Source organism: Phaenicophaeus curvirostris, chromosome 12, assembly GCF_032191515.1.
Source record: "Phaenicophaeus curvirostris isolate KB17595 chromosome 12, BPBGC_Pcur_1.0, whole genome shotgun sequence".
NCBI lineage: Eukaryota > Metazoa > Chordata > Aves > Cuculiformes > Cuculidae > Phaenicophaeus > Phaenicophaeus curvirostris.
The window spans coordinates 13,324,704-13,339,671 of record NC_091403.1 but is presented as its reverse complement, the minus strand read 5'-3'; the positions used below and the strand labels follow the sequence as shown (position 1 = coordinate 13,339,671).

General features: G+C 37.2%; 1 protein-coding gene across 5 annotated transcripts in view; it reads right to left on the bottom strand.

Moving 5' to 3' along the window:
• Positions 1-14,968, bottom strand: part of MEF2A (myocyte enhancer factor 2A) — an 83,629-nt gene that overhangs the window by 31,555 nt on the left and 37,106 nt on the right. For all 5 annotated transcript variants that reach the window (XM_069867148.1, XM_069867152.1, XM_069867149.1 and 2 more), the window contains one exon: positions 12,031-12,234. In XM_069867148.1, coding sequence (XP_069723249.1) covers positions 12,031-12,234 — 204 coding nt within the window. The remainder of the gene's footprint in view (positions 1-12,030; positions 12,235-14,968) is intronic.

Here is a 14,968-nt window from a genome sequence, read left to right as displayed (position 1 = left end):
TCCTAGAGACCACCCTAAAGCAAACCATCGCCTCAGCCACTGATAATCACATCCTACTTAAAAAGCCACACCGTTTCCCTGAGATATTCACAAAATGAAGGACAAATACTATATTCAAAGCACCAGATTCCCACCTATTTCATTATTTTATATGAAACGTCAGTGAGAGGAAAAGGGCACATTCCTTCAGTGCAGTTTAGCTCCTTTCCCACAGCAGAGAGACTTCAGTGGGCAAGAATTAAATGTATCACTACAGACTCTACATACAGCAAAAAAGCCACGCTGAGAGCATGACAAATGCTTTATTACTTGTTTCCTGTAAGCAAACATACTACTATCAAGAAGCTGAGCCTAAAACAAGGCCGGATTTCTCTTCTTTTATAACAGAAAATATTTCACTTTCATCACCCTGAACAACACCACGGTGCATTATCCTTTACATATAAGCATTTCTCCCCTATTATGTATGAAACATTCAAGTATCTGAGGAGCACTTTTAAATCACTGAAAGCTATTTACTGGTTTTAAACTTCCCGCAAGTCAGTTTGGCTTCAGAAGTATCACCGTTTCCATTCCTTTCCTCCTACATAACAACACGGTTCTGCAGATTCTGGGCTTGACCTTGCAGTGTTGTCCCCATCTAAAATAGAAGCAGGAGCAAATCCTAAGTGTGGCGCGCACATTAAAAGTGAATAGCCAAAGAAAAACTATTTCGTTCAACTCAGTAACAGTGTTTCGTGTTTGAAGTTCATCAGCGTTATTTCTGTAGGCTTCAATTCTTATTTTTTTTCCATAATCAGAGTACCAGACCGTTTTATGTAATGTTTATGAATTTTTTTAATTTTCCTTAGGCTCTATTAATGTTCTCTACTTCAACCACTGAAGTGCCTGCAGATTTCATTATGAAGCTGTTTTCCTTCCCTTTGAGTTAGGAGGCCAATGTAAGTTTAGCCCTAATACTACTCCTTTCAGTAGCAGGGACACATTTTCAATTACATTCTGCTATGCTATCGGTTAGAATTTCATGTACTAATTATAGCCACAAATACATACATCCCAAACCAGTACAGTAAATAAAGCAGAGTGGTGCCCAGCTTTCAAAACTTCAGTTAAATGCATAGGAGGTCAAATTAGATTATGACAGACATTTCCACAAGCAAAGCAACTTGGAGAGCTTAACTTCTCAAAGAACAAGGCCTCATCAGTCTTTCTGCAAGCTCCCCAATCAAACTAACGTGTACTAAGTACAACCTGAAAAATGGACATACTCTACTTTTAACTTACTTAAATAATATTTTTCATACCTGTGCTCAGTTAGTAGTGGTATTTCAAAAGTAAATAATCGATATTATGCAAAAAGAGCTAGGCATCAAAAATTCTGAGCACAGTGCTTCAACAAAGATTGCTACAATGATTTAATTTCTTGGCCAAACACCACAGTGCTTGAGGAAAAAAGAAAGTTTTGGATTCATTACTTACTCCAAGGTTGTACAAACAAAAAATACAAGTCTGCCTAGCAATAGGCCATAAAATATAAGGAAAAGCACGGCTCTACTATGACCAGTTTTAGACAAAGGTATTCACCATTCAGAGATGCAAAATGCTCATGATTTTGAATTTTATCAGTGTCCCTGCTACCACTCCAAGAAAAGACACAGTCTTCTTTCAAAAGTTGGAGCCCTTCCAGTATCTGGCAAATTTTAACATGTATCCCCAGCCTGCCAAACCTGAAATCTAACTGTCAAATTCCTCCAAGATATGATAAAGATGGCACTCAGGATTCAAACTCTCAATTATATAAAATAACACACACAAAAGGTTTTTAGAGGTGATATTGTAGGAAGCTTAAATAGTTGCTTGAAGCATCTTTGCTGTGAAACATTAATTTAAATAGATACACCACAAGCAATTACAAAATAACAACAATTTTATAGGTCATAAAATCCACTCCTCTTCACCCCCAGAATATTACACAATGCACTGGACCAGAAGATAGAGAAGCTCCTTACTTGTATTTGTGATTTTTGAGAAACACTGTCGGTGAACTGCGGACTCTGTAATGCAGTTGCTGACCTACAAACAGGCTGGATTGCTTACTCCTAAATGAACTTCTTGAGACTTCAAGTGATTAATAATCCATTAACACTGACAATACTGTTTCCACAGTGAAAGCTAAGTCAAGCTCTAGAAGTCTAATATTTGATGCATTTTTCTTCACTTTCTACACAACCCACTGAATTATTAAATTTGGCACCACTAAGGAGGTTCTCATTTGGCCAGTTTTACAGAGGGTACCATCAACTAGATTTTTCCATCAAAGAATACTAAATTGCCAGTTTAAGTCAATCTCAGTCAATCGTTTTATGAAAAATGAGAGACAATGTAGATCTATGTTCATCTTCAGGAAGAAAAAACTATCCCTTAGCCTATACATCAGAGAATGTAGTCAGCAATGCTGAAAATAAATGGTAAAACCAAACAAAACACCGTTCTATGTTAGTATGTTCAAAGAGACTTTTTTTGGCACATAGAGCTTTTTTCAATCCTTACTCAAGTGACAATATGTATCTCTACACGCACATCCTCCCAGTGTACCTCTTAACGGACTTGCAATGGTTAAAACACAAATCAGCAACAGCAGTAGCCAACTGAAGGCCTCCTTTGAGCAACAGTATATTGCAGATAAGCCATATGGAACGTGAAAAGTTTCCAAGTGTAGCAAACCATCTGCATAATATCCTCCATAATCTTTTAGAAGTTCTTTAGTAAAAATATTATCTCCTACTCACGGTTTGCCAAGAAAAGTTTCCTAAACTCTGATTACAATTCAATGATATTTTTAAAACGGCTTTCTTTTGGTCTACCTGCCCATGCAGTAACATCAAAATGCTATTTCAAACATTTCTTCTTCTGAATTTCTTTTTACAGCTTGAAAACTGGAAAGGATAACAGAAGCTATTTCAAAGTCTAGTTACTCTAGACAACATAGCATTATCAGAAATGGAAATTACAACACAAATAGCAACTACTCCCAAAGACAACGTTTAGTGGATCCTAAGGATTTATACAATTATTAAAATAACATTCCCATGTAAAATTATGGGTACTGGTTATACTAACGTCTACCAGAACAAGCTTCAATTATCTTCAATACTGGTGTGGAACTGCCATTTTTATTTTTTTGTCCACCTAGAAAGGCATCCAACTGTGTAGAGAAAAAGCTCAAAGTACGCACAGGAACAAGTTTGGGGTGTGCACACACACACAAACATTATCCCAGCTCATAACATTAATGCAGAATATTTAGCAAACCCCAAAATAAGCAAGTTTAATAAGACAACTGAAAGCAGGTACTTGGAAACGTCAACAGCAGTAAGTATGTACAGAAACAGAAAACAGTGAGCTTCTCCAGAAATTAGGCAGGATACAAGCAGATACATCTCTATTTTTACTAAAGACAAAAAATTAGAATGTAGGATTTCAAGACACAAAGCTGCAAGAAGTGTGTCATAACTCACGTTTTGAATGCTGAACTTCCCAGTTATGTGTCAAAGGAATATACTTAATATGTTTTTCCTTGCATAACCTTCACTTAGAGTGAATTATTCAAAAGCCAAAGCACCTCTTTGAAGATTGTCCTTACCTAACCTGAAAAGGGGCTGGGAAATCAAAGACAGGACCTAAAGAGGCAGAGAAAAAAGACTGTATAGGAATCGAGGACAGCGAAATAAGTAAACTTTATCATGTGTAATTCATGTCAATGTTGGATAAAGACTGGCTTTGGCATGCTCGATTTATTTTTTTTTTTAACAAGTCACTATGCTCAGCAAGTACTGAATTCTAAGTCAACGCAAAAAAGAGAAGGGCTTTAAATGGCATTTATTTCTTACAGTCAGAAGAGCTTTCAAGTGGGACAATTTGTAGGATCTTTGACCTAAATAATCTTCACAATATTTCGAATTAATTTGGGAGGTTTTTACTAAAAATGTTATTCACTTCCTATTAACTAACAAATAATTCCAGTAAAACAAATTAAATATTAAAATTTGCATTACTGCTAATTTAACTAATATTCCATAGTATATACTAGAAGTTGCAAACATGTAAGCTCCTACATGAAAGATTATATCACTGATGTGACATTGACAAGATGTAATAACTATGACTGGTAAGTTGAAGTTAACATGTCCAGAGTTCTATGAGACACAAAATTACTACATTGTCCAAACTGAAATATTAACAACTCGCATTACTACTGTAGAAACCGAGGGAAGAACCTTTAAATAGTGCTACTTTCTGTTCAGATAAGAGACTACACTTCAGGACTGCAGCAACAAGCTTATACCACCAACCAGCAGGGCAGAACACCGAGCAGTCATGCCATAGTCACGTCTGTCACATTCAGAACTGTTCTAAGAACCAGAGCACATCTCTGGGAATTTCACTGATTATAAGCAGCTTGTAGCTACATATGCAGGTAGTGATGGGAACTGAATCACATCACGCCTTAAACCATTTCAAAGAAAATGGTTATCTGTGCTCATACAATTGCTACCAGAGTACCCCAACAAGCGCTACTCCAGCTCTGCTTAGAAACTTGCATTTTCCAGACCATGATGTTAACAACTCATCTACGATACCTATTAAGCTACCTCTATTTATTGTTCTTAAGGGTTTCTTGTCAAAATCAAGAAAAAATGGTAACAGCATTTGATGGAGGCAGGAAGGAGAAAGGAGAAACTTTAATGTATGAGTTATGTCTTCTCATCAGATACCTGTAAGAAGTTGGCGGAAAAGGAAGAGAGGAAGAAATTATCTCTGGTCCATGAACAGATTTTAAAACATTGGCCAAACATCTAGTTCAGCAGACAATTAACCATTTCTTTAAGACAGTCAGGTTAAAACACTGTAATAACACTGTCCTTGTAATAAGGACAGGAAAGATTTAGGTATTTTCTTTTTACTAACAATATCTGGACCTATGATATCATCCATACCCCTTTAGAAGGGGGGAAACCTAAGTGGGGAAAAGAAATTCTCGAAGAGAAAAACACAGAAACCCTTGGTGTGTCTCCTTGCTGAAGTACAAATATATCCTGGTTCTTAAAATACAGCCATATCACCTATCAGCAGGGTTCATGCAAAGGCACCATACAAACATCTTCTACTAATCTCTACATAGATTTAAGATTCTCGTCCTTACAGCAGCACAACTTCCTGAAGAGCCATTTGATTAAACTGGAGATTCTAGTGATGTACAGCCAAGGAAGCTGTCATTCATCAATAAAGTGATTAGTTTTCTAATAGTTTATTAACAAAAAGAAGGAGGAAAACATCACAGCTTATTTCTGACCAGTCTAACAGTCATAGGACCATTGTAGGAGAGAACTGGAATTACATGAAGTTATTAGTGGTGATAACGAAGCTAAGCACAATCACTATTAGTAAAATACAGCAGAAACTAGATCTAAAGATGCATTTCAGACAAACTTCAGATGTCTCTGGCACTGTATTCAAAACAAATACTTACTACCTTGAGCACGTTAAACTTCTCAAGGAAGTTGTTTCATCCTGAACCCTGACTAAGAAATAAACCCCCAAAGCACAGGCTGTCTACAAGCCATGTTTACCGTGAACATTTCTCTTAGGAAAAAACAGATTCCAGCTACTATGTATATATACACACACATAATTTTAAATATTTAAGTTTTTGATTCATCATATTCCAGACCACTTCAGTTTTTATACATTTTTCTCTCATTTTAAGGTAAGCTGAAAGCAAGATTTCGGTCCTTAACCGTACATAAATCCTACTCAATCAACTCCTTCAAATGTCTCAAATTATTTGAGATGTTATATGCAGTATAATTACATTTACATAATCATTTACCAAATCAAGCCCAATAATGCCTACATTTTCTTGGCATCACAAGCAGATTACAAAGTCATTTCCTTACTTCACTGACACCATGATTAAGCTCTTTCCCTCTTTTAAGCATATACCATCGATTTCCACAGTGTGGTCCACACTATCTGGAGACCAAAGCAACAATATTAATACTATTCAGAATACATATACATATTCTTCTATCAGCCCAAATCTTTTTTGCTTTTTTCTTTCTTCCCCCTCCTGCCTCCTAAGTCTAGCCCACTCCTGGCAATTCTCCATCCGATATGAAGGGATGGAAAACACCATCAACTGTTAGCCTTCCTAATAACCCTGGTGTGTGTCTAACCACCAGGCACGCTACTGCCTCTCAGCACTATCTCAGTTCTACCAAGTTGTGTTGACAGTACACCTAAATTTGAAGATTTTAGTCACCTACATTAAGCATCAGTTTTGATTTTCAACTGAAGCTGGTTGTACAGCATTCTCTTCCTTTTAAAAAAAGGTTTAATAACTTACCATGTAACTTCTCTACTAAAGCATTCCAAAGAAATACGTTTTTCAAGGATGTGATCCAATTTCCACCATATTACTTTTTAGCTTTGACTAGCAGCATATGGAAGCCTGAATTGCTTGCCAAGTGCGTATCTAGATTTAATACACCAGGTATCCACCACGGAAGGAAACAGGATCAATCAATTAACTGAACACCTTTCTCATCAAATTTTCTATGTGTACATCCATGTGTACTGACATACAATTGTCAGATGTTCAATTCTGCACAAAGTTCACTTGAATGACCCCATGGTTAACCAACTACTACACTGTATGACATGCCAGTAACAGTTCAAAACAGATGTCAGTAATCCACAGCCTGGAAAAGCAGCAACGCTGGGGAAGTGGAGAAATCTGGATTAAAAAAAAATAACAAAAGCAAAAAGCTTTTGGTTTATAAACACAGTGTTTCAACACCAACTTTTCTGTTTATGTTCCCCATGCTGTTACGCTTGTCTTTTGGCATATGCTCCATCTGGCTGTGGAGATGCATCTGCTTCTTTGTGCTGCAGGCTCTGCATGTGCAGATGAGCTCTCCATGCTTACTGAAAGGCACGATCTGACAATCACATCTCTGATACTATAAACATCTATGACTAAAGAATATGTATTGCTCCTACAGCAGCTCTTTATTAATTTTTTTTTGTGAAAGGAAAGAGAGTGCCTGTTTGGTATTTTAATGCAAGATAATGCACTGAATACAGATTCTATAAGATTAAATTGGCTTACAGTACTATACGTAGCAGCAGGTACACTTAACTGCTTTCTGTCTTGTTTCATCAAAAGTATGACAGGACCACTATCACACCAAGGCATCACAAACGTTACTTCCTATTAGAGGCATCTTTTCCATGTTAGAATATTTAAAACAAACATCCCAATCACCTGCTCCAACTTAAACCAAGAAACAAGTATGATTATTCCAATACAGCATCCTTTTTAAAAGGATGAGCATGTTCACAGTAATTACACGATATAGTTCAGGACAGAGGGTTTTTTTTAATACCTCTTTATTACAATTTTTATTACAGACTATAACATATTTCAAGGACAACTGTCAAAAACTGGGGTACGGGCCTTACACAACACGTCGTACTATACTGCAAACAGCACGAAGAGGCTCATTAAACTGACACCTCTCCAAAATTCTCTTGGGCACAGATGCCAACCAGCAAAGTAGGTCACATTTTAGACAGGCTCCTAAAAATGACATCACCTCAGTTTGAGGGGATGATATGACAGAAGGAGCACAACCTATCCACCCACAGCCAAGTGCAGGTTAAATAAACCCTGGTTTTTTCTATCAGTCAAGGAACATCAAAGCATGGAAAAAGAGATAAAAAGTCACACTAAACAGGCAAGAGAGCCTGTCTTCAAATCTCAACTCCCAGAAAAAGCAAGGCTGGAAGAGAGTGAACAATGAAACAACTGCTACTTTCTGAGGCCCTCTCGAAGGGCAGAACGACCCAGCATGGAAGTGTTGCCTTGTAGAGAATCTGCAATACATCCTCTACGCAAAAGATGACTGAGTATGACTGCCTCTTCATTTCCTTTTTTTCCTTTGGATCAAAAAAGGATGATCATTCAACATCTCAAATTGTCTTTTATACATTAAAACATTCAGTCGACTATACGGATACAGAATCCAGATAAACCTGAAATTCTTCCCATTTTACTCTGCAGAAGTACTATACTATTTTCTCCAGGAAAAATAATTACTTGCCAAGAATAATGTGCTACAGAAAAAAAGTCAATGAATATTAAAGCATCAAATGCCCTAACACCTACAGCAAGGCCTCCAACTCACAGACAGTACTTCAGTGTTAACAATGTTGAACTGTGCTATTACAGCTTTGTAAAACTAAGCACACGACCCTAATATTTCAAGAATTCAAAACCACATACTGGATGAAAACTTCCATTTTCTCACCATCACAAGTTTCCACTCAAATAACTATCAAAAAAGCTGAATGAAACCTCATTGTACAACAGAACAAAACCTCATACCTGATACGAAAAGGAACACATTCTTCAAGACCAGGAATTTTGTGAATGACACTTTATATTTCTGAAATCTTATGAAAAAGGTTATTTTGGAATCTCTGCAGAAGAAGATACAGTTTTGCCTTTCATGAGACTGAAATGAAACAGTACACTGGCCAACTCTTAAGTAAATGCCTTTTATTAAAAAGGTCAGGACATGAGCAACTTAAGCAAAGTTTCACTGTCCTCACCAACAACAGCTGTGTTTATCTTCTGTATTTCAGAGGGGTGCAGAAATTATTTTAGAACAATGCTAGACCAATTGTGCCTGCTCCTCATAAACAAGGAAGTCTTCTTCCCAGAACCTGTGTGGAGTATGGCTGAAAACCCATTCTCCTTACTCCCAGATTAGTTACCAAGTACCTAACAAAGGAAAAAAACCCAAAACCTATGACAACAAAATCCCCTGGCAGGAAACAGGCAAAGAAGTCAACAATTTATTGATAAGTGGAATGTTCAGCAACTGAGTGGGAAAAAGGGGAGGAGGGGACAACAAAAAACTGTTACAGGAATTAGTAAGAAAAACGGGACCAAAACACATAAAAGGTCAGAAAAATTAGAAAATAAGTACAGGACAGCAGCAGAGCATTCACATCTACAATATTGTGTACAGTAAAAGATATAAGGGTATGCATCAAAATAATTCTAGCATCCATTTAAGATGCCAGCACTCTCCCTCCTACTATGTTTTCACACAAACATTCCAGCAGCAACAGAAGACAGCAAGCTCTGGGCATACAAACGCAATTCCTATGCCAAAACTGAACAGGAGGCATCTGTAAGAGGACCACGTCTCATCAATTTCACTTAATCATTTACAACATTGCCATCTATCCAAGATTGAAAATAAGTAACAGAAGATTTGTTTCCTCCCTTATACAGCTTCAGAGCTGTGTAGAATTAGCTTCCTACTAGCACAGCAAACAAATCCTCCTGTCATGCTTAACAGGAACACAATGGGTCAAAATAAGTTTCATCGTGAACCCATGTCAAAATAAATACCACCTATTCAAGGGGGCAAACAAGTTACTAAAATGTTAACTAAGACATATACATCAGCCGTAACTCCTTAAAATGGAATTATTTATTCTGAATTGGTTTAGTATATTTGATAAATTTTGTGTGTGCATGTGTAAATTTTATTTGTTAAAAATGTATTTCTATATAGGCACAATAAGGAGAAGTTATTTTACACTATTCTTTAAGAACATTTCAAAAATACAGGTGCTGTAGCTTCACCTCTACCACGCCACAAGCATCTGTCAACAGTGAAACTACATCAAGTACTGAGCTTTTGGCAACTTGCTACTGCTTAAATACAGGAGTCAGTCTTCCCCCCACCTCATCTCTTCTCCCATGTTCCTCCCTGCTTGAGCTGTATCTGTCACTGCATCTGCTCTAAACCACATCATATACTCCACTGAATCAATTCTGCTCTGTTGTTAAGCAAAAGTGTAGATAATTTTTCACTGAAAAGGAGTATTTTTTATAAATTAAAGACATAATTTACTTTAGGTGGGAAGCTAACCATCCGAACCCAACCATGAATATCGCTTAATTGTCTGAAGAACAGTAGCTAATAAACTACAAAGCTACCACACAGAGCAAATCTGAAACGCAATCGGTCGCAAAAAAGTGATACCGCAGAGTATCTCTGAAGTACTGTACGCATGACCTTTTTCTCCCCAACAGAGAAAAAACATCACTCTATCCCATAAATATTTCATCCAACCGATTTAACTTTCCCATCCAGAACACAGCCATAAACTTACTAAACCTATTTTCTCTGCAAGAAGGTAAACACTCTCACCTCTCTGGCTAAATAACTTTTTCCTAAGAAAGAAAATAATCAAAAACATTTCAATCAGACTAAAAAGCACACAGAACTGATCTGAAGAGACTGCGATATTCATAAATTACACTATGTCTGAAAAATGTGTGTAAAGTCCCAAATCCCAAACCAGAATAGTACAGTAAAGGTGCAGAGGAAAATCAGAAAGCATCTGCAGAGAAGTCCTTGCACATTCCCACAGAACAGAAACCACGTATACAGTTGGGTACCTGCTGCACTTTTTTATGTAGTTACCAAGAGTCAAACATTTGACACTGGTTAAAAAGAACACCAACAAAAAACCCGACAAATATACTACAGGCACCTTGCATAGAAATTATTTTGGAAGAGGTTCTTATTCCTCATAATGTGAAGAAGTACTATTAAAAGTCACAATAGGAAGAGGCCTCAGAGGCTGAAGAAAAAAAAAAAAATTCAACCTGACTTTCTTGCATCCCTATCTCAAATTGACATTTGTCACAATTAAAAGCTCATCTTGAAAGAATTAGGTTTTCCCTTCCTCTACACTGGCTATCCCTTATTTAAACTAATCCAGTGACTAAGTAAGACTCCTTCAACTCTTCAAAGCTTGTGTTATCCCTCTTATTAGTACTCAATGCTGAAGAAAAGTTGGGGAGGTTTTCTTTCTGATCACAAAAGGCAGTTGACAAATTAGCACAGAATCTTCTCAAAAGAAGAAAAAAAAAAACAAGAGAGGCTTTTGTCTATTTCTCAGTTTTGTCAATCTGATTTTTTCTTGAAAACTTACTTTCAAGATCAGCTTGCATCCTCCCTGTATTCTGCAATCCCCTCAGCAATAGACTCTTCAGCTATACAAGGCTAATCACTATTCCTCAAAAGCAAGACGCTTGTTCAGAAGGCAACTTCAGAATTTAAATGAAACACTTAAGACAGCCACCTGTTTTGGTCTATTTACAGGACTACTGGAGGCATGACTCTTATCTGAAATGCAGTTAAGTACATAAAGGCACCAACTGCCAAGAAAATCCCTGATTTCTACTGCACCTAATTTAGAAATCATGTACAGGAAAGTTTCTATTTAAAGCACAAGTATTATAACTAAAGTAGATGAAACCAAGACCTTCGGGTAAATACATTCACGTTATTCTATTTCTGCAGCAACTACAGTTGTTACACTGCTGTGTTTTAAATGACATACAGAGTGACTGGGCAACAAACTATGTCCATTTTTTCCATAGATTCATATCTTTTTGGCTGAAAAAGGGGCAGAACAGGCTGTGGCTGATTTCACAACATTTGACTGGTAAAAGTGGTCACTACCTCAGAGGAGAAGAGGGGCCAACCATAACTGCCTGTTATGCTGAGGGCACTCCTTACACCTTAATTCTCCATTTCATTGATTTTTTCATTACAGCCTTGAACGCATCTTCCTCTCCCTCCCCCAGAAAAACAACCATATTTCGCACCTCTATTTCCATTGCCAAATGTGGTTGAAATCAAACACCTTTCCCAGAAACTGGCAGGGGGTGGAGGGCAGATGGGAAAACAACATGGCTGTAAAGAAGACTTGCTGCCTTAGAGAAACCAGACTAAAAGCAGTAGTTTACACTTTATGTCAAGGTTTTCAAGATGTTAAATACATTTGGTTAAGATATCTTAAAATACTCTATATTGCTCTATATTTGAAGTAGCGAGGAGATAAGAAAACTGATGTTTCTTTTCAAATTGTTACCTCAACGATATCTGAGTTGGTTCTGCTTTCATGGGGCTCGTTGTATTCTGTGTATTTAAGTAGAACTTTGTCCATATCAGTGCTGGCATACTGAAAAAGTTTGTTAGAGCTGTTAAAAATGATGAGTGCGATTTCGCAGTCACAGAGTACACTCAACTCATACGCTTTCTTCATTAATCCAAACTTCCTCTTTGTAAAGGTGACCTAGAAAAGAAAGAATAATGATTTTTTTTTAAAACACATGACAAGGGTTTAGAGGACTATAACCAAGCATTCAAGGAATATATCAATTGAACCTACTCTATTTTTTCCTTCTAACAAGTGACATAACTGTACACATGCACAATCTTAAGAGAATTGCCTGTTATACTTGGTGTCACTTTTAGGGCCAATGCTCTGTATTAGCTAAACGATTACATGCCCAACCCTTCCACTGGTACCAAGGAGAGGACATGTAACTACCAAAGAGAGCTAAACTTTGCAGGATCCTCTGACTGTATTTCCTGATGTTTAACCAACAGACTTCCCGGTACTTTTCTTCTGTGATGATTAGTTACTCAGTAACTAGCTTACAAGTTACTCACAACCCTAATTCTAATGAAACCAAAGAAAACAGCAATATCAATGGAAGTACAATGCTGCTATCTAATATGATTTCTAATTATGCAAAGCTAAGAAATACACTTATTTTGTTGCTATTAATTTATCTAATCAGATTCACTTATATTTTGAAGCTGTTTTCTGCCACCTGGGAACATCACAGAAGAATCATTCTGTCCAATGAGAATTGCTGTGAGGAAAGAAATCCATTTTGGACCACCGCAAAAGAGCATTCGCCCATCAGCCTGGCGCGAAAGACACTTAGTTACAAAAATCACCATCAAGTAAGAAAAAAAAAGTTTTAAAAATGTATTCATTTCAAAATATTTCAGTTAGTCAGGGATGTAAGAGCATCAACGTATTCCATATCAAGTCAAATTACAGGCCTAATGCTAAGGCCAACTTTTCCCAAAAGACAATACCTTTACTAAATGTCCTCTTAAGTGTCTCAGAGAGGCACTTAATCTGCTACTATGAAGTCAATCTCCTGAGACCTTTTAAATAAAGAAGCTAATTTTGGATCTAGGCTTTCAATTTGAACTTTGGTGTTGAACAGAACACCTGTGTCTAAGCCACATTCAGATAACAATTCAAAGTACGCGTGTCTGACAGCTGAGTGCCTATATGGCCTATCTGTTCAACAGACAACAGTGACAATACTTTTGCAAGACACCAATGAACTGGGTTTCTATAGTTTAATGTGTTAATTACCTAGGCGTACATCAAGTTTTTGGAATACAGATAGGAAAATACTGCATACACACACCTTGTAGACATTTCTTCCAGAGACTAGTAACTCATGCATGTTCTTTAAGTATTATCCATGTTACAAATCCTTCCCACCACATAAATAGACTAAGAGGGATGCAGACAAATATACTAACAACATTATATATGGAACACACTGAAAATAACTGTCTTATTAAAACAGTACTTGTATAATTTGCTCTTCGACCTCAAATGTTTGCAGAGGTGCTGTGGACCTGAGATTCCTCTCCAGCTGTACATCAGTCCCCACGTTCATCAAAAGAAAAAACTCTAAAAACAACCACACACATAACCCACCGTGCACAGCGTTTTACCTCGTGCTCCCTCAAAAATGCACTGTGCCCACGGTGTTTGAAATGCTGGATTGTTAGCAGTTACCATAGTAGGAATAGAAGTAATAAACAGAAGACATCGAAAGATGAAAATATGGAACGTGGGGCATATTATAATACCCGTAGTTCCACTTTACCTCCTGTGCAGTGTTTCTAACTAGGAAACTTCTCAGGGTTTAAAGACCACTAATCACAGAGCCTTTTGCGAGGCTTGAATAATCCCTGTTCAGGTGAACAGCCAGTACTTACCATAACTTTTTTTTTCCCCGAAGCTCCATTAAGATACAGCACTATCTCTGAAACAATTTTATCTAAGAGTGCTGCAACACACTGAAGATTCAGCTAGTGCACGAAGACCTATTCATCTAGCTATTCTTTAACAATTATAATACATTAGTGAGACAAGATGCCAAAACATCTGACAGACTATCTTGATGCATCCTCAGTTAGTATCTTTTTTCCAGTTGTCAATTAACCAGTTGACCAAGTAACGACACAGGTTGTACTGAGCTGTAGTTTTTCCAAATGCAGGTGGAAATTTTACTGTCCTCATAAAATACAATAAAGCAAGCTTATAAAAACAGATCTTAAGTCTCCTCCCCTCTGCCAGTTTAAGAGTGCCTTCTTTCAGAACACTCAGGATTTATTGATCCTATCTTGGATGGGACATTAAGAATTACTTTGCCTGGATTCCTCTGGTGATTGGGGGAAATTGGTTTTTTTTAAAAAGTTGTTCTTCTGTTGCTACTTCAGTTACAAGACACTTAAGAGACTATTACCCGAGCATGAGCAGGTATATACAGATACTGCTGGTAATTTTTTGTCAGGAAAAAGGCCTCATAAGCAAGACGTGCGTGTGCTATACTACTTTGCAAAGTCATTGAGCAAGAAGACTGATGGCTTACTTCCATTGAGCACTTGTATCCTCATCCTGGACAAGGGGTTCTAACTTCTCTACTGAGATCCTATCTTTCTTGCCTCACGTCAGGCTACTTTACTTGCGAGACTCTAAGCCAGCATTGATTTCTCACTCTGTGTTTGGACAGTGCGTGGCACAACACTACCACTGGAAGCCTTACTTTAATGCACACAAGATTATTATAAACTCAATTTTCATGTAAGCACTCAGAAAGAAGAGTATCAGTTCTGCAAATTTTTTATTCCCTTGCCATTTAGGACCACACTTAAAACAAAACCATGTGTTTTTATTGAAGGCCAATGCCTTCCTCAGCACTATT